This window comes from Neoarius graeffei, chromosome 3 (assembly GCF_027579695.1).
Source record: "Neoarius graeffei isolate fNeoGra1 chromosome 3, fNeoGra1.pri, whole genome shotgun sequence".
Classification (NCBI taxonomy): Eukaryota; Metazoa; Chordata; class Actinopteri; order Siluriformes; family Ariidae; genus Neoarius; species Neoarius graeffei.
In genome coordinates, this window is record NC_083571.1 from 23,406,689 (window position 1) to 23,427,553 (window position 20,865).

Sequence of the window (20,865 nt, forward strand, 5' to 3'; positions counted from 1 at the left end):
TTGTCTTTGTACTATTTTCAATGAAATATAGGGTTTCCAAGATTTGCAAATCGTCATTATGGTTTTTTGTTTTGTTTGTTTGTTTGTTTGTTTTTTGCGTTTTACACGTTGTCCCAACCTTTTTGGAATTGGGGTTGGATTTCGGGGTAGGTACTCTCCCAGCCCAGAGGAAGTATGAATGGCGTAAGGCATGGTGATTGGTCCAGATGACGGGTCGAACACATGAGCCAGCACAGGCTGCATTATGCAGCACCGGTGACAGCCAGTTCTAAAAATCTGTGTAAAACGTTAGCTCTTACTGTCAGCGTTAAAAAATGGGGAGGAAAAAAAAAGTGAGGTCCAGGTTTTACTGAGCTGATTTGTGATGGAGGAGATAAAGTGCATTTTTGGGGCATCAGTGAAATATAAAAATCTTAAACTGAATGTTCTTGTCCATCGTTTTTTTTTTTTTAAGCTATCATGTAAGAAAACCCAATTTTATTATAAAATAATAATCCACACCAACATCTTAGGTAAACATATTTTAAGCATCACTAACTATTTTCCACCATGAATTTGCTCTTTATAATGTACAATTAAAGTTACTGTAAGAACGTAGCACTTTCAGGTCTCCCTCGTTCTACAGTGCAGTGGAATGATCTGTTTCTATGGAAACATGCGAGCAAAACACGACACACAAAAATGGACAGGTTTAAATCCTAATCTTGCTAGTTTAGTTGTTTTCACAGCAAAAGAAGAAAACTGATGGAAAAGATGCACATTCGTATAAAAACAACAAACTAGTGATGTCGCTATAGCAACCATCGACCGTTTTACATCACTTCACCATTCCGACTGGTGGTGCGAATACAAACAGAAAAAAGACGCTTGAAGTTATGTAGTTCTCAGGGGAGCCCCCCCCCCCCCGCCGCCCCCCCTGCCCCGCCCCCCCAAGGGGTAGTTCCTCTTTGGTCCAAAAGCATCTACTGTCTGAACACAGTTCATTGTTGCATCCACAGATTCTGGCCTGGTTTAGGGGAGGGACTCATAATTGCAGCTTTTCTGTTCACATAATAGAAGTTTGATGTTCCAGAGCATTGTATTGCACAAACAACAGCACATGCACTTTATTCCACATATAGTCCATACTTTTTTCTGCCACTTTTTATATCCTTTATACTTTTTTCCCCCACTTCTGTCAGATGTTGATGGAGGTGGATGAACAGAGGTAATTGCAAGATGAGTTTTTATAAAAAAAAAAATGCAGGCAGACAGATCCTAATCATACGAGTAAACAAAGGAGCAATAGTCAAGTGAGGTATAGAGTATTAGAGAATAGGCAAAAGGCAGAGTCAAAACAAACAGAACAAATTCAGGAGCCAGAGTAATTAAACAACATATCAAGGCTTGGTAGAGACAGACAGTATGTACTGTGTGTATACTTTTCCAAGACAATATGACCACGCTGGTTGTGCTCAAGTCAGCAACAGGTATTTCCAATAACGAATGGTCACAGCATGCACAATGTGCTCCGTGCACATGGATGAGCATAGCCACTCGTGCCAAGCCAAGCTTGAGTGTGCATGCCGACGTGACTGAACCCCCTCCAAAGAGCTCCCTCAGGGGGCTAAAAACCTTCTTGGTCGGCCCTGGAGCTAAGGACCTGGTACTAGAAAGTGGCCCCTTGGAGCTCCGCTCTGGCTCTGGATGGACATACCAGTAGCACCAGAACCTAGGCTTAGGCAGAGGCTTGTGTTCCGGTCATGCTTTAAACAGGAGTAGGGACACAGGTGGAGGCTTTGGTTTAGGCATAGATATGGGCTTAGGCTTAGACTCAGACATGGATGTGGACTCTGGCATAGACACAGGCTTGAGTGTGGGGTCCAGCATAGATTCATACATGGTCATGGGCTTGGGCATAAGCCCAGACATGGGCACAGGCATAGACTTGGGCTTCAGACTGGACATGGATTCAGGCATAGGCTTGAGCATGGGCATAGACTCGGGCATCAGCATGGGCATGGCCTCAGGCTTGAGCATGGGCATGGATTCAAACATGGGCATGGACTCAGGCATCAGCATGGGCATGGCCTGAGGCTTGAGCATGGACCCTGGCATCAGCATGGGCATGGATTCGATCATGGGCATAGACTCAGGCATCAGCATGGGCATGGGCATGGCCTCAGGCTTGAGCATGGACTCTGGCATCAGCATGGACATGGATTCAAACATGGGCATAGACTCGGGCATCAGCATAGGCTCAGGCTTGAGCATGGACCCTGGCGTCAGCATGGGCATGGATTCAAACATGGGCATAGACTCAGGCATGGGCATGGGCTCAGGTGTGGACATGGGCTTGAGCATGTTCATGGACCCTGGCATCAGCATGGGCATGGATTCGAACATGAACATAGACTCGGGCATCAGCATGGGCATGGACTCAAGTGTGTACTCTGGCTTAGATTCTGTGATTGGCATGGACTTGGGCTTGATTTGAGTGACGACGTCCTCGCTGAAGCCAGGTGGCGGAGTGACAATATCTTTGAAGCTAGGCAGAGGAGCGAAGGGCTACTTCTCTCTGAAGCCTGGAGTGAAGGCCCCCCATCTGCCGCTGTGTCAGCCTTACAGGTATCAGCCCCCCCTCCCCCCAAAAAAAATGTTTAGGGGCCGTTCCCTCTCCCCCTCTATTTTGTTGTGGCATTGCTCAGCGTGCCTGCTCTCTTCTGCTACTTCCACTGTGTTTGGCAAAGTATTCTGTCAGATATTGATGTTGATGGAGGCAGATGAACAGAGGTAATTGCAAGATGAGTGTTTATTTAAAAAACATCCAGGCAGACAGATCCAAATCTTAAAGTAAACTCAGAGTAAACAAAGGAGCAATAGTCATGCAAGGCATGAACAGAGTATCGGAGAATAGGCAAAAGACAGCGTCAAAACAAACGGAACAAAGTTAGGAGCCAGAGTAACTAAACAGTGAAAGCTCAAGGCTTGGTATAGACAGACAATATGTACTGTGTGTATACTTCGCTAATTCTTAGAGTACACTGTAAAAAAAAATAGTTGAGAATACTTGAAATTTCAAGGCAACAGTCTGCATTAAGAATTTTATGTTTTGCCAACGATGTGCCCATGATAATCCAAACTATGATAAAACTGTTATCTTTATTAAGAATTCTTAATTAAGTCAATTTTCAATTCCTCATTCTGCCAACATAGATTTCTCTTTTTGCTGAACAGTGGCATTCACAGTAGTGCAAAAAGGCAATTGAGGTTATCACAAATTTTTTTTGGGGGGGCTTTTTTCACCTCTATTTGGATAGGACAGCGTAGAGACAGGAAATGAGCGGGAGAGAGACAGATTGAGAAATGACCTCAGGTCGGAACCGAACCTGGGTCCCCAGATTTATGGTATGGCACCTTATCCACCTGAGCCACGACGCCCCCAAGGTTATCGCAATTTATCATTAAACTATACATGCCTTTTTTCATTGTTCTACACAATTACAAAACTTCAATATTGAAATAAAGTTTTTAAAGCCTACATCATGGGTGTGGCTCAGGTGGATAAGGCGCCATACCATAAATCCGGGGACCCGCATTCGATTCTGACCCGAGGTCATTTCCCGATCCCTCCCTGTCTCTCTCTGCAGTTCATTTCCTGTCTCTACACTGTCCTATCCAAGTAAAGGTGAAAAAAGCCCCCCAAAAAAGTCTGATAACCTCAATTGCCTTTTTGCACTACTGTGAATGCCACTGTTCAGCAAAAAGAGAAATCTATGTTGGCAGAATGAGGAATTGAAAATTGACTTAATTAAGAATTCTTAATAAAGATAACAGTTTTATCATAGTTTGGATTATCATGGGCACATCATTGGCAAAACATAAAATTCTTAATGCAGACTGTTGCCTTGAAATTTCAAGTATTCTCAACTATTCTTTTTTTACAGTGTACCGGAGTCCTTATATGTGTGCATTGATTGCGCTCAAATCAGTAACAGGTGTTTCCAATAATGAATGGTCCTTATGGCGTGCACAACGCGTTCCGTGCACGTGGACGAGTGCAGACGAGCTAAGCTCAGGCGTGCCGACATGACAACTTCTATGTAAGTAAATTCTGTTTTTATATACAGGACCAGTCAAAAGTTTGGACACACCTTATAATTCAATAGTTTTTCTTTATTTTTATTAATTAAAAGCTACTTCATATCTTAAAGTAATGATGGATGTCGTTTCTCTTTACTTAGTTGAGCGGTCTCTTGACATAATATGGATTAATACAGTTGTGGAATAGGGCTATTTACTGTATTATTTACTATTTACTGTTTGATCTCAAACACCTTAAGAAGGTAAGAAACTTGTCCACTAATTAACTTTTGACGAGACATACCTGTTAACTGAAAAGCATTCCAGGTGACTCCCTTATGAAGCTGGTTAAGATAATCCCAGTAGTGTTATCAAGGTAAACAGTGGCTACATTAAAGAATCTAAAATATGAAACTTTTTTGGTTGGTTGGTTTTTATCATTTTTTTGTTTAACACAAAATTACATGTACACTGAAAAAAGTGAAACAAAGCTGTTGTTCATTTAATGTATTTGTTTTCATTCCAGTGAATAAAAAAAATAGTTTGCTCCCATATTCAAAAGTTGTTTAAATGAATTTAAAATATTCAGGTTTAACAAAGATAATCTTTGTTAAACCTGAATATTTTAAATTCATTTAAACAACTTTTGAATATGGGAGCAAACTATTTTTTTTTATTCACTGGAATGAAAACAAATACATTAAATGAACAACAGCTTTGTTTCACTTTTTTCAGTGTACATTAAGTAATAAAACCAATGTATTTGGGGGCACTGTGGATCAGTCAACTAAGGTGCCATGCCATAAATCTGGGGACCCGGGTTCGAGTCTGACCCGCGGTCATTTCCCAATCCCTCCCTGTCTCTCTCCAGCTCATTTTCTGTCTCTACACTGTCCTATCAAATAAAGGTGAAAAAAGCCCAAAAAAAGCAATTTATTTATTTTAATTTAGGAAAATCTGAAATAATTGCTTTGGTTCAACCATCAGAAATTGGTTTACATGAAGTTAAATATTTCAGGTCAAATCAAATGAATTATTTATATTGTATAACACTACAATATTAGGTGTGATCGATTACCTCAATTTTTTTTATTTGAGCCAATGTTTAATTTTTTTCAGTGTATGTTCCAGATGTTACTTCATAGTTTTGGTGTCTTTACTATTGTTCTACAATGTAGAAAATAGTCAAAATACAGAAAATGGTCTTGAAAATGGTGGTCACTGGATTCATCTTTTTGCTGTTTTTGTTTTATTTCTCTGTGGTACCAAAACTCACATAATGATTTTACGATGCAGGGCATGCCACTGTGCAGGAATATCTGCAAAAGAAGAGTTGTTTTCTTAGAAGATTTTTAACTGTACAGACTGGCACTACATATGTGAAGTAATTCCAGAGATTCAATGGTATTGTACATCATTAACTATAGTAGTAGTAACTCCCCACATTATTTACTGAAAAATTTCTAGTAGTTACTACATAACTCGTAGTAGCTTTTGAGAAATTTGTAGTCGTTATTGAATAATTTCTGTTAGTTACTAAATAATGTATAGTAGTTATTGAATAATTCATAATAGTTACTGAAAAATCTTTAATAGTTACTGAGTAATTCATAGTAGCTACTGAGAGGCTGTCCACACGGCAACGGATTCAGGTGAATCTGATAAAATTGTTTATCGTTTCGTCCTGGCGTCCACACAGCACCGGCGTTTTGGGTGCCCCAAAACGAGAACGGGTTCCAGAGTGGAAAAATCTGTCAACAGCGCCGTTGCGAAGTCGTCTGGATGAGTAGAACGGATTTGTTTACGATGATGTCACAACCACATGACTAGAACAAGCAGCACTCTCGCTGTTTTGTATGAACCACTGCATTGCATTCACTTTTGTATACAGCTTTTCTTTTAAATAAACAAGTAACTGAACCATTTCTTGAATTTCTTTTTTTTATTGGATAAGACTGCTTTTCAAAATGTTCACACACAATATAAAAAGTTATATAAATTATATAAAAATGCTTTTCAAAATGTTCACACACAATAAGAAAATTAAGTTATATAAAACTATGCACACTAATAAAACTAATTTGTACACACAGAAGGCACGATTTCCTCGCGTAGTCCAGCCATCTTCTTCTTGTTGTTGTGTGCTTGTTCCTGTGAGTGCTTCACGCCGGGTAGAAGAAGGGGTTTATGCGCATGCGTCCTACTTCTTCTATTGTTCTGGTGTCTCCGATGGGACCGTCTTACAGCTCACGTAGAGGTGTGGCATGTGTATTGCATCGTTTTCAGCAAGCATTGCGTTGCCATAATGTACCTGATATTTTACTCATCCGTTGCCCATGTGGACGCGATATTTTTTTTAATAAAATCTCGTTGCCGTTGTCGTGTGGATGTAGCCTGAATCATTTCTAGTGGTTACTGAATAATAGTTACTGAATAGCTTGTAGTTACTAAATAATTTATAGTAGTTACTGAATAATTTGTAGTTACTGAATTATTCATAGTAGTTACTGAATAATTTCTCAAAGCTACTAAATAATTCATAGTAGTTACTGAAAATTGTAGCTCATAAATTGTTGTAGTTACTTAATCTTTAATAGTTACTGAATAACTTGTTATTAAATAATTTATAGCAGTTACTGAAACTTTAAGTTACTAAATAATTTATAGTAGTTATTGACTTTAATAGTGACTAAATAATTCATAATAGTTACTGAAAATTGTAGTAGTTACTGAAACAATTGTTGTAGTTACTTAATCTTTAATAGTTATTAAATAACTTGTAGTTATTAAATAATTTATAGTAGTTACTGAATAATTTATAGTAATCACTAAATTATTCATAGTTGTTACTGAATAATTTCTCATAGCTACTAAATAATTCATAGTAGTTATTGAAAATTGTATTAATTAAGAAAATTTGTTGTAGTTACTTAATCTTTAATAGTTACTGAATAATTCATAGTAGCTACTAAATAATTTCTAGTAGTTATTGAATCTTTAATACAGTAGTTACTGAATAATATCTTGTAGTTACTGAATCATTTCTTGTACTTACTAAATAATTAATAGTAGTTACTGAATAATCTTTAATAGTTACTGAATAATTGGTTGTAGCTACTAAATAATTTCTAGTACCTACTGAATGATTCATAATAGTTACCAAATAACAGTAGTAGTTACTGAATAGACTAGTCTGGGATTTTAAGGTTAATCCAAATGATAATGGAGAAAACATTGTGCACTCTTTCTCGACACTCTTTAACTTGGAAGATTGTCTGATAGCAAGTAAGTCAGTTCTCAGCCCAGTGGGTCGGCATTCTTGTTTTCCTGAATAAAATACTGAAAATACAGGAGTCATAAAAAAATCATTGAGTATTGATTAGGAGCTTGGGATGAGGCCTACTTTAAAACAAACAAAGAAACAAACAAGAAAGCAAAACAAAAGACAGCAATGTAGAATGCACTGGACTGTGCTTTGGATATAATAATAATAATAATAATAATTATTATTATTATTATTATTATTAAGATCTGTCTAGATTCATTGGCAGGTCTTGGAACTTTAAAGGCTTAAAATTCTTAACATAACTCAGAAAAAGTGAAAAGCGGTTAACTTTGAGGGCACGTATAGAGTTAGTGCTCAATACTTTGCTTGAAAATCGCTTGTTTAGTCAAATTTCCAAGAATTGTCAGTTTCTCCCAAACCGCCTCTTTTTCATACAATTACACACTCATAGAAACACCCTGGCGACCTCTCACAGGCGCCTCAGGAGTGTGTTTCCCCCAGACCATCTCAGCCACTTAACACCTTATTCGGCTACTTTTCCCAGCTGTGAAATACATTTTTTCTTCTTCCTTTTTTTTTTTTAAATATCAGTCAGCTCACATTTTTCTATTTACACTTTGAAATTGATTGCACTGCTGAGTGGGAATAGATCCTCATGAGAGCTTGTTATGTGCTAAAGTCGTGCTTTAAAAACCTTGTTTGCATACAACACACACACACACACACACACACACACACACACACACACACACACACACAAGCATACGTATTAACATAATTCTAGCAGTCCGTTTAGTCCAGCTCACCCTTTAAGGAATGAAAATTCGATGCACTGTGTAACTTCCTGCTCACCATCAATAAACTGCTGTCATGCAGTGTTTGAGCGTGCGTGCGTGCGTGTGTGGTGGCACAGTGGCAACGTGCCGTTTAAACACCATTTATCTTTGTCTCCCTGCCGTCCCTGAACTTATGATTTGGGCCTGTTAAAACACACGTTCCTGAATACTGTGCAGTGTGCACACGCTCACACACATACGCACACACACTCACATTCTCCAGACTCCTGGCTCGCTCAGTCATCCCTGAAAACACATACGTAGATGCTGGAGAGAGAGAGAAGGAGGGAGCAGAAGAGGGAGCATTTTTGACACATCTGACAGGAGGGAGGATGTCTTTCTCTTTTTTTTCCTCAGTAACACAGCTCAAGCCTGAAGCTTGTGCTAAAAAAAAATGCAGAACTCTTCCATTCCCAAACAAACCCCTTTCATAAACACATCTATTTCATTTTTGACATGTTTGACATCTGAACTGATCTCACTCTCCTGTTCTCCTGTTTTCCTGATCCCCCGTCTCTCTCTGTCTCTCTCGCTCGCTCCCTTTACTTTCGTTAAAGTTTCTCTTTTTTAACTTTATTGATGTGGCTGTAGAGCGAAAGCATATTCACAAGGCATCACGCATTCTATGCCTTGTATCTGATGGCTGCCTCACTGCAGTAGGAAATCCATTCACACACACAAATTCCAGGTTAGTGTAATTACTGCATTATAGTATAATATAAATGTGTTTGTAAGCCTTCCCTCAAGCAATAACACTCTTCTTACATAAGCTAGCTATATTCTCTCTCACTATCTTTTGCCTCTTCCTCCACCTCGTATCTCTCTCTCTTTCTCTCTCGCTCTCTTTTTCTCCCACTGTATTTTTCCACTGCACATTTCAAAACAACAACAGGCCCACACCAGAGCCTTTAGGTCGTGCTTCATTTTTAATCCATTTTAAAGCCAGTCCACAGACATGGCTGTAAATGCGATCAGATCAGACCTGAGTAAAATTCACAGAAGCCATTTTACTGAAGGGGAAAGGACGTGAAGGACATAAAGGACATATATTGGCATCTGGTCTGTCCGTTTTGCTTCATGCTGGTTAATTCATAAGCCTCAGGATGCTTTCACATATACAATGTTTAGTCAGTTTGAATCAAAGCCGTGTGCCTTTTCTTCTTTGGTGCAATTTCTTTACACAAGCGACAACATTTGGATACGGACCAAACCAACCGAGACGGGCTTGAGCGAGGTGGTCTCGTTACAGTTCCAGTTGCAACTCTGGTGTGGTTTGACTTCTGTTAAAAAAAAAAGTGATTTGATCCTGAATTACATCAACCAAACATGACGTGTATTTTAGGTTGCAGCATTTTTGAGCTTATAAACTGAGGCATGAGACTTTGGCAAACTGAGCCAAAGGACAGGGCTGGGTTTCCTGAAAGCCTCTTAAGGCCAAGAGCATCTTGAACTGACTCTTAAGATCCATCGTTAAGCTAACCTGGTTTTCCTGAACAACGTCATAGCCAAAGTAGTACTTTAGTTCGCTCTTAACTTACGATGGACATGAATCACTCTTTTTCACAGCAAAGAGTGTCTCCTCACAGCTGAATACACAGAATGCGCCTTTGAGGGACTCTCGGAGGAAATCGACGGGGGAAACTGGTGTTGAATCTCCTGCCGGTGTGAAATAATTTTTTCTGTATATTGCAAGTACATCCAGCTAATTATTAAATAAAGAAATGCAAAACATGTTGAATATATTTCAGTATGTTATGGACTTACGTTTGGATATCGGAATGTCTCATTGATATCTCTCACCTAATGGAGTTAAATTTGATTAAAATGTGATGATTATCTTGTTTAGTGTCATAAATGAGAAATTTCTGCACCTCTAATTTTTTTTGTGTGTATATACAGTTGTGGTCAGAAGTTTACATACAGTGACATGAATGTCATCTTGGATATGAATGTCATGGCAATATTTGGGCTTTCAGTAATTTCTTTGAACTGTTCTTTTTCTGTGGCAGAATGATTGTACAGCATACATCTTTCATCAAAAAAACAACTCGAATTTGGTGCACAAGTTTTAATTTTCTTTGGGTTTTCTGAAATCAACACAGGTCAAAATTAGACATACAGGGTCAAAAATTTACATGCGTGGACTTAGATTATTAATTCAAAGGTGCTGAGACTTCCAAAGTGTTTCTTATCTTGCCAAGGCCGAGGTCTCTTAACTTCCTGTTAGTGATCATGATTGACTACAGCTGGTTGCTTCTCTGTGCCTTCATACAAAGGGTTTGTTTACAGCACTCATTGGGTTGACCAACACACAGTAAAATGGGAAAGTCCAAGGAGCTCAGTGCAGATCTGAGAAAGAGGATCACAGATATACACAACTCTGGAATGTCTCTTGGGGCCATTTCTAAACAACTGCACATTCCAAGATCAGTTCAAACAATTGTGTCCAAGTTATTGTGAGGTGTAGTCACTTTGCCAAGCCACTTTGCTTCAAGAAAACCCAAAGTGTCACCCTCAGCTGAAAGGAAATTGGTTTGGATGGTCAGGAACAACCTGGGAACCACCATGGCACAGCCCTGCCATGAACTGGAAGCTGATGGATCACTGTCTACAGTTCAGATCACCATGGACTAAGAGGCTCATGGACTTATCCAAGAAATAACCCCCTGCTCCAAAATTGACTACTTCAAGCTTAACTAACGTTTGAAACTGACCACACAGACAAAAAAAAAAAGCCTTCTGGAGGATAGCTGTATGGTCAGATGAGACAAAGATTGAGTTGTTTGGCCACAATAACCATCATATACAGAGGGACACTGTACCAGCTGGTGGTGGTGGTAGGATCATCATGCTCTGGGGCTGTTTTGCTGCCAGTGGAACTGGTTCATTGCACAAAGTGGATGGAATAATGAAGGAGGAGGACTACCTCAGAATTCTTCAGCATAAACCATCAGAAACGTGAACACGACTTGGGAGTTACAACAGGACAATGAACCCAAACACACATCAGAGCTGGTTGTGGAGAATAAAGCAGGCTAACATTAAGCTTAAAACAAGTCCTGACTTCAACCCTATTGAAAATATATGGACCGTGCTTATAAGTCGAGTCCATGCCAAGAAAAAGAAACAAATTTAATTGAACTCCACCAATTCTACCATGAAGAGTCGTGAAATATCCAACCAGAATTTTGCCAGAAGCTTGTTCATGGTAAACAAAAATGTCTGGTCAAGGTGAATCTTGCAAAGAGGCATTTTATCCAAATATTACGTGTGCTGTATGTATATGTTTGACCCTGTATGTATAATTTTGACCAAGTGTTGATTTCAGAAAACCCAAAGAAAATAAAAATGTGTGCACCAAATTCTAGGGTTTTTTTTACTTAAAGATGTATGCTGTACATTCTGCCACAGAAAAAGAACAGTTCAAAGAAATTACTGAAAGCCCAAATATTGCCATGACATTCATATCCAAGATGACATTCATGTCACTGTATGTAAACTTCTGACCGCAACTGTGTGTGTGTGTGTGTGTGTGTGTGTGTGTATATAAAATGTTTGGAGGCTCCTTGGTTTTCATGTTGCTTGCTTAGTAGTGTTGCAGAGTCAGGGTCCTTCCAGAACAGGTGGATTTACAGTGGTGCTTGAAAGTTTGTGAACCCTTTAGAATGTTCTATATTTCTGCATAAATATGACCTAAAACATCATCAGATTTTCACACAAGTCCTAAAAGTAGATAAAGAGAACCCAGTTAAACAAACGAGACAAAAATATTATACTTGGTCATTTATTTATTGAGGAAAATGATCCAATATTACATATCTGTGAGTGGCAAAAGTATGTGAACCTTTGCTTTCAGTATCTGGTGTGACCCCCTTGTGCAGCAATAACTGCAACTAAACGTTTCCGGTAACTGTTGATCAGTCCTGCACACCGGCTTGGAGGAATTTTAGCCCATTCCTCCATACAGAACAGCTTCAACTCTGGGATGTTGGTGGGTTTCCTCACATGAACTGCTCGCTTCAGGTCCTTCCACAACATTTCCATTGGATTAAGGTCAGGACTCTGACTTGGCCATTCCAAAACATTAACTTTATTCTTCTTTAACCATTCTTTGGTAGAACAACTTGTGTGCTTAGGGTCGTTGTCTTGCTGCATGACCCACCTTCTCTTGAGATTCAGTTCATGGACAGATGTCCTGATATTTTCCTTTAGAATTCGCTGGTATAATTCAGAATTCATTGTTCCATCAATGATGTCAAGCCGTCCTGGCCCCAGATGCAGCAAAACAGGACCAAACCATGATACTACCACCACTATGCTTCACAGATGGGATAAGGTTCTTATGCTGGAATGCAGTGTTTTCCTTTTTCCAAACATAAAGCTTCTCAATGAAACCAAAAAGTTCTATTATGGTCTCATCCATCCACAAAACATTTTTCCAATAGCCTTCTGGCTTGTCCACGTGATCTTTTTAGCAAACTGCAGATGAGCAGCAATGTTCTTTTTGGAGAGCAGTGGCTTTCTCCTTGCGACTCTGCCATGCACACCATTGTTGTTCAGTGTTCTCCTGATGGTGGACTCATGAACATTAACATTAGCCAATGTGAGAGAGGCCTTCAGTTGCTAAGAAGTTACCCTGGGGTCCTTTGTGAGCTCGCCAACTATTACACGCCTTGCTCTTGGAGTGATCTTTGTTGGTCGACCACTCCTGGGGAGGGTAACAATGGTCTTGAATTTCCTCCATTTATACACAATCTGTCTGACTGTGGATTGTTGGAGTCCAAACTCTTTAGAGATGGTTTTGTCACCTTTTCCAACCTGATGAGCATCAACAACGCTTTTTCTGAGGTCCTCAGAAATCTCCTTTTTTCGTGTCATGATACACTTCCACAAACATGTGTTGTGAAGATCAGACTTTGATAGATCCCTGCTCTTTAAATAAAACAGGGTGCCCACTCACACCTGATTGTCATCCCATTGATTGAAAACACCTGACTTTAATTTCACCTTCAAATTAACTGCTAATCCTAGAGGTTCACATACTTTTGCCACATACAAATGTAATATTAGATAATTTTCCTCAATAAATAAATGACCAAGTATAATATTTTTGTCTCATTTGTTTAACTGGGTTCTCTTTATCTACTTTTAGGACTTGTGTGAAAATCTGATGATGTTTTAGGTCATATTTATGCAGAAATCTAGAAAATTCTAAAGGGTTCACAAACTTTCAAGCACCACTGTGTGTCTGTATATATATACATATATGCGCGGCACGGTGGTGTAGTGGTTAGCGCTGTTGCCTCACAGCAAGAAGGTTCTGGGTTCGAGCCCCGTGGCTGGCGAGGGCTTTTCTGTGTGGAGTTTGCATGTTCTCCCCGTGGGTTTCCTCTGGGTGCTCCGGTTTCCCCCACAGTCCAAAGACATGCAGGTTAGGTTAACTGGTGACTCTAAATTGACTGTAGGTGTGAATGGTTGTCTATGTGTCAGCCCTGTGATGACCTGGTGACTTGTCCAGGGTGTACCCCGCCTTTTGCCCGTAGTCAGCTGGGATAGGCTCCAGCTTGCCTGCGATCCTGTAGAGATAATGAGATAAGATTTTATATATATATATATATATATAAGGAGGAACATTGCTACCTTGGCATTGTGGATAACTGTTGAAATAATCCTGACTGCATGTTTGTGTGCAGCTGATAGTCCTATCATAGGCACTTACGGATGCAATTGCCTATGCAATTGCAGGGGGAGAGCGGGCACGACACAAACTGCAGACAAAGTCAGAACGTGAGTCAGAAATTGTAGTCAGGAAACAGGCATGGCTCGCTCAATTTGCGGACAGCACAGCGTAGGGTGGGAAGACAAAGTCGAATGAGATCAGGAACAGAGTTCATTAACAGGAAGGCAGAAGATAAACAGAAGGCTTGGTAAAGTCAGGTATGAGACACAGAACAATACTTCATGAGAAGTGTTTGTGGCTGCTGAGCTTATACGGGGTTGGTGATTGCGGGGTAATTGGCTGCAGGTGATGTGATTAGATTTCCGGTGGTGGTGGTGGGGGGGTGTTGTTGCTCTTGGGAAGCGTAGTCTGGAGCGGCCATGTTTGGAGGCTGCTCCGACCTCTGGTTTTCAGCACTGTTACTGACAGAAATGAGTAGTAAAACAGTTACTTAATTATTGAGCTTATTATTTGCTTGTTCTTTCATGCTCCCGTTTGTTCGTTTTATACAAAAAAAAAACAACAACCTTAGAATAAAATAATGTTATTGTCCAAAAATGTAAAATAGTTTCAATTATTAATTACCACATAATATATGTAATGCTTAATGACGATACAATCTCATCTCATCTCATTATCACTAGCTGCTTTATCCTGTTCTACAGGGTCGCAGGCAAGCTGGAGCCTATCCCAGCTGACTACGGGCAAAAGGCAGGGTACACCCTGGACAAGTCACCAGGTCATCACAGGGCTGACACATAGACAACCATTCACACTCACACCTACGGTCAATTTAGAGTCACCAGTTAACCTAACCTGCATGTCTTTGGACTGTGGGAGAAACCGGAGCACCCGGAGGAAACCCACGCGGACAACATGCAAACACCGCACAGAAAGGCCCTCGCCGGCCACGAACCCGGACCTTCTTGCTGTGAGGCGACAGCGCTAACCACTACACCACCGTGCCGCCCCGACGATACAATATATTAACATATTTTTAACACTTTATATTTCATCGTTTTTTGGTAAAAAACAAACGCCATGTGACCTCATCAACTGATTTAGCAACTACTAATGCCTTTAGTAATTACAGTACGAACGCCTTTAGCAGCTACTAATGCCTGTATCAAGGACACACATTGCAAAGACGCTCTTTAAGAGACTGAGTGAGTTTGTGAAAATCAGGTACAGAGACAGCGTTCACTGCTTAAGAGCGTCTTTGAACTCGCTCTTTAGCCCTAAAGGCCAACATTATCCCAATGAAACCCACCCCAGGGCTGTAGTGCTACAGAAACGCTGTGTTCTGGAAATTTGACTTGACGAACAAATGGTGAATGCGACCCACAAAATGTTTGAACCGAATAATTTTTTGCAATTGTCTAATATTTCACTGAGCTCCAGCTCAGTTTTTAGGATTTCTCTGTGCCCTTGTGAGAACCATGTTTCCTTTTTCCTTCGCCATATTTCTGACCAGAAATTTTTCGTGAGCAAATTCAGTGAGCAAATTAACCAAAGTATCGGAGATTTGGATTCAGCAATTGGACTAATAGGTATGTAACCAACATCGTTCTTAGAAACCAATACTGTTGTCTCTTTCATTGATGAAAAAAATTTCTGATGCACAGATGCATCGCCCTAGACGCTGATGTTCCGTTGTGACAAATTGTGACAGATTTCTGCAAATCTGTACACACATGAAAATATCACAATATAAAAATGAGAGGATTTCCCGGAACGACGAACGTGCTTTGCTACAAAATGACTGTAAACATACTGTATTCATGCAACAAAAGGAAACAAACAGCAATAACAGCGAAACTTCCATTTGCTGCATTGCTCAAACTTCAGATTGTGCTCTTTGTGTCACGTTTGTGTTAATCGTAATCGCTACTCAAATACTCAAATCGCTCCTAAATGATTAGAAAACATGAAATGATGATAAATGTTTTCAAAAATATCTCATCTCATCTCATTATCTCTAGCCGCTTTATCCTTCTACAGGGTCGCAGGCAAGCTGGAGTCTATCCCAGCTGACTACGGGCGAAAGGCGGGGTACACCCTGGACAAGTCGCCAGGTCATCACAGGGCTGACACATAGACACAGACAACCATTCACACTCACATTCACACCTACGGTCAATTTAGAGTCACCAGTTAGCCTAACCTGCATGTCTTTGGACTGTGGGGGAAACTGGAGCACCCGGAGGAAACCCACGCGGACACGGGGAGAACATGCAAACTCCGCACAGAAAGGCCCTCGCCGGCCACGGGGCTCGAACCCGGACCTTCTTGCTGTGAAGCGACAGCGCTAACCACTACACTACCGTGCCGCCCCGTTTTCAAAAATAATTGCTCTCAAATAATACAAAAAGAAATCAGACGATAAGCTGTGCAACCAGCATACTTTTTTAAGGTTGTACAATAATAAAGTACATAAATCTAAATAAATAAATGTAATGCTATTATGCTATTTTTTTTTTTTTAAAGGAGCAGCGGTTTGTTTGTTTTTTAAATTCTAGTCATTTTTAGGGCCCTCTGCTGACTGAGAGCTGAATCACAATTAGAGTGTAAACAACACTATGCCCCCCTCTAAGCTCCTCCAACCTCCTAGTAAAGATTCCATAAAGAAATTGTGCAAAGCTGAGCAGTTTTGCTCAGCAGTGTGTGTGAGTGATGCCCATTTCTGGCCCTGAATAATGCAAACAGAATCCTGAAATGAAGACATTAGCTGAGATCTATTGCAGAGCAATATTGCCATCACAGTTTTTCTGATGTAGTTATGACATGATATATTTATTAAGGTTGTAAAGCCACTTTTAACTTTACACCCTGCTCCTTTAAGTTGCAAGGAAAAAAATGTTGCTGTTAAATGTCAACATCATAAACTCTCTCTCTCTCTCTCTCTCGACCAGATTCTCCTTCCTCAGTCTTGCTTCCAGATCAGCTCCCACCTGCTCGGAGCGCCACCAATCGTCCACACCCTTACACAGGAACGCTCCGCCCCCTCATGACTACGACCACAACTACAACTATGGCACCACCCCGTCGCCGTGACAATAACAACTTCCTTCCTGAGGTTCTGACTCCTCCTCCCTCGTGGGCGCGGACGCCACCTGTAATCGACTACTGCTCCACGCGTGTGGCAGCTGAGCTCTCGTGGCCCCAGACTCACCGGGGGCATGTCGCCAAGCAACCATGCCCTCCTGGGACCATTGGTAAGACCAATACACAGGTTCAGCTGCTTCAATATCATAGTGTGTGTGTGTGTTGTATTTATGCACGGATAATAAATTAAAGTATGATAAGCAGGAAATGCACTGTAATTGTTTGCAAATGTTAAACCGAAAGTTCTATTAAGAAAAATTGAACCGTACCTTTAATGCCAGCAGGGTTAAGACAGGAACACGGCAAATGCCCAAAATGTATGCTGATGTTAAGTCTTGTAAACATCTACATTTAGAGCCAATATACACCACTACATTCTGTGCTCTTCTGAATATTCTACATTCTCCGTGTGGTTATTTTTGATTTACAGGTGTGGCGACATACAGCTGTGTGATGGGCTACTGGGACCGAAAGGGGCCAGACATGAGCAACTGCACCTCACCATGGACCAATCACTTAACTCAGAGAGTGAGTGCATGCAGAGCATCATGGGATATAGGACAATAGGAATGTAACTCGCTGGACAGGATTCCATACAGCAGGCCCATCCATCCATCCATCCATCCATCCATCCATCCATCCATCCATCCATCCATCCACCTACCTACCTACTGAGAGAGTTGTTAGACTGAAATCCTGGAAGCAAAACCACTTAGGTCCAGATCCACTGTGTGGACGAATTCATATTAGAATGTATAACTGTTGATATGATGGTTTTTTGTTTGTTTGTTTGTTTGTTTGTTTTTGTTTTCTGTGTGTGCGTGAGGAGCCTCCAGCATGTCAGTATTTCCCAGCATGATTATTTTTTCCAGTAATATTTTATTTCTTACTTTGCATTGCACAATCATACAATCATAAAATCAGTCACACAATCACACAAGCATACAATCGGTCACACAATCATAAAATCAATCACAATCATAAATTCAGTCACACAATCACACAGTCACACAGTCATAAAATCAATCATGCAATCACACAATCATGCAATCGTGCAATCACACAATCATACAATGATAAAATCACTCACACAAGCATAAGATCATGCAATCACACAATCATAAAATCAATCATACAATCACACAGTTACACAATCATAAAATCAGTCACACAATCATACATTCACACAATCATACAATCACACAGTCACACAATCACACAGTCACACAATCATACATTCACACAATCATACAATCACACAGTCACACAATCATACAATCACACAGTCACACAATCATACATTCACACAATCATACAATCACACAGTCACAAAATCATAAATACAGTCACACAATCACACAGTCACACAATCAAATTTAGTCACACAATCACACATTCACACAGTCATACAATCATAAATACAGTCACACAGTCACACAATCAAATTTAGTCACACAATCACACATTTACACAGTCATACAATCACACAGTCACAAAATCATAAATACAGTCACACAATCACACAGTCACACAATCAAATTTAGTCACACAATCACACATTCACACAGTCATACAATCACACAGTCAGTCATACAATTATACAATCGCACAATCACACACACAAAATCACACATTCACACAATCATACAATCACACAGTCACACAATCATACATTCACACAATCATACAATCACACAGTCACACAATCATAAATACAGTCACACAGTCACACAATCATACATTCACACAATCATACAATCACACAGTCACACAATCATAAATACAGTCACACAGTCACACAATCATACATTCACACAATCATACAATCACACAGTCACAAAATCATAAATACAGTCACACACTCACACAGTCACACAATCAAATTTAGTCACACAATCACACATTCACACAGTCATACAATCACACAGTCAGTCATACAATCACACACATACAATTATACAATCGCACAATCACACACACACAAAATCACACATTCACACAGTCATACAACCACACACATAGTCACTGAATTGCACATTCACTCAATCACACAGTCATACAATCACACAAACACAATCACACATATAATTATGGTGATATCATAATAATGGGAAATAGTTTTGTGTGTGTTGCTGGGAACAGATGTGTGAATTGGCAAAATTGCAGATCCATAAAGCAGTTTGTTCCTGTGCTTATTTCACCATCGAGGGACAGAGAACAGAAAATCAATAAAATATACCCACTTACCTCACCTCTCTCTCTTACTCTCTCTCTCTCACTCTCTGTCTGTCTCTCTCCCCATCCCGTGTCTGTTTCTCAGTACATTTCACCCTCTTTCTCTTTTTCTGTCTCTGCACTTCTTTGTGCTCTCTGTCATGCTTACCGTCTCTATCCAACTCTGCCTGACTCTCTCACTCTCGCATTGCTCTTCTCTCTCACTCAGTGTCTACTTCCCTCCTCATTCCCTCTTTATATCTCTCTTTATTTTTCTTTCCGTCTCACATCCTGTCTCTCTCTGTCTCATTCTCTCTCTACATTACTCTCACTCCCCTCATTGTGTCTCTATCACACTGTTTTTTTTTTTATTTTTCTTTCTTCTAACTGTCACTAGCTCAATTCAATTCTGTACACTTCATTCGCATCGTGAGAAAACATAGATCCTTTAAGGGTCATCCTTGAAGCTTGAAGGTAGAACCCTATAACAGAGTCTTTTGGAAGGAGACCAGACGTCACCATATCAATGATTACACACTTATTTGAATACGTTTATATGGTGTGTCCACTGTACAGGTCCCTCTGTATGGCGTTACTATAGAAACAATAGCGTATTTGAACAAGTACGCTAAGAAGCTTTATTTATCCAGTGAACTTTGCTAAAGTGTTAAGGAAATTACTAGAACTGTTTCAGTGTCTGTGTCTCTGTTTGTAGATGAGGTCAGGAGAGACAGCCGCCATCATAGCGCGTGAGTTAGCTGAGCAGACGAAGACGGCATTGCTGCATCCAGGAGACATCCCGTCCACAGTCAGAGCCATGGCCCAGCTGGTGGAGCTGTTAGACGTGCAGCTGAGGAACCTCACTCCTGGTGGGAAAGACACAGCGGCACGCAGTCTTAACAAGGTAACCCCACACACACACACACACACACACAGAGCTACATTAATTAACACCAGCACACATAACAGTGCAATGTTTTATAATAATGTGATGACAGTAGTATTACATGTCAGTAGTGCTGTAGAAGTTTCTGGAGGGTTTCTCAGGTGATTACAGCTTGTAGCTTCCTAAAGAGGTTCTGATTTAAAGCTTTTCTGAAAGAGAAACAGCTTCTGTTTATCAACTGATCAGCCTGAATTCAGGCAATTCATCAATCAGTGTGTGTGGCTCTGTGTGACATGTGAAAGTCTCCTCTCTCTCTCTCTCTCTCTCTCTCTCTGTGTGTGTGTGTGTGTGTGTGTGTGTGTGTGTGTGTGTGTGTGTGTGCATGTACATTTTAGTGCACTGATGGGAAAAAGTTTCTGTTAAAAACATCTACCCTCCTAAAGTGCTGTTATATAACACGCACGCGCACACACACACACACACACACACACACACACACACACACACACACACTCGTCTTTAAGTCATTCGCACACATTAGAGAAGTTTAATGAGTTTTATTCTGAAGAAACAGCAACAACAGGACATCTGTCTGTCTATCCATCCATCCATCATCCATCCATCCATCATCCATCTATCATCCATCTATCACCCATATATGCATTTGTCTGTCTGCCCGTTTGTCTGTATGTTCATATCTAACTGTCTGTCCATCTGTCCATCCATGTGTCTGTCTGTTTGTCTGTCTGTCCGTCTG

General features: G+C 40.3%; 1 protein-coding gene across 4 annotated transcripts in view; it reads left to right on the forward strand.

Moving 5' to 3' along the window:
* Nucleotides 1-20,865, forward strand: part of adgrl3.1 (adhesion G protein-coupled receptor L3.1) — a 433,939-nt gene that overhangs the window by 248,041 nt on the left and 165,033 nt on the right. For all 4 annotated transcript variants that reach the window (XM_060916519.1, XM_060916521.1, XM_060916522.1 and 1 more), the window contains exons 7-9: nt 16,816-17,118; nt 17,439-17,536; nt 19,938-20,126. In XM_060916519.1, coding sequence (XP_060772502.1) covers nt 16,816-17,118; nt 17,439-17,536; nt 19,938-20,126 — 590 coding nt within the window. The remainder of the gene's footprint in view (nt 1-16,815; nt 17,119-17,438; nt 17,537-19,937; nt 20,127-20,865) is intronic.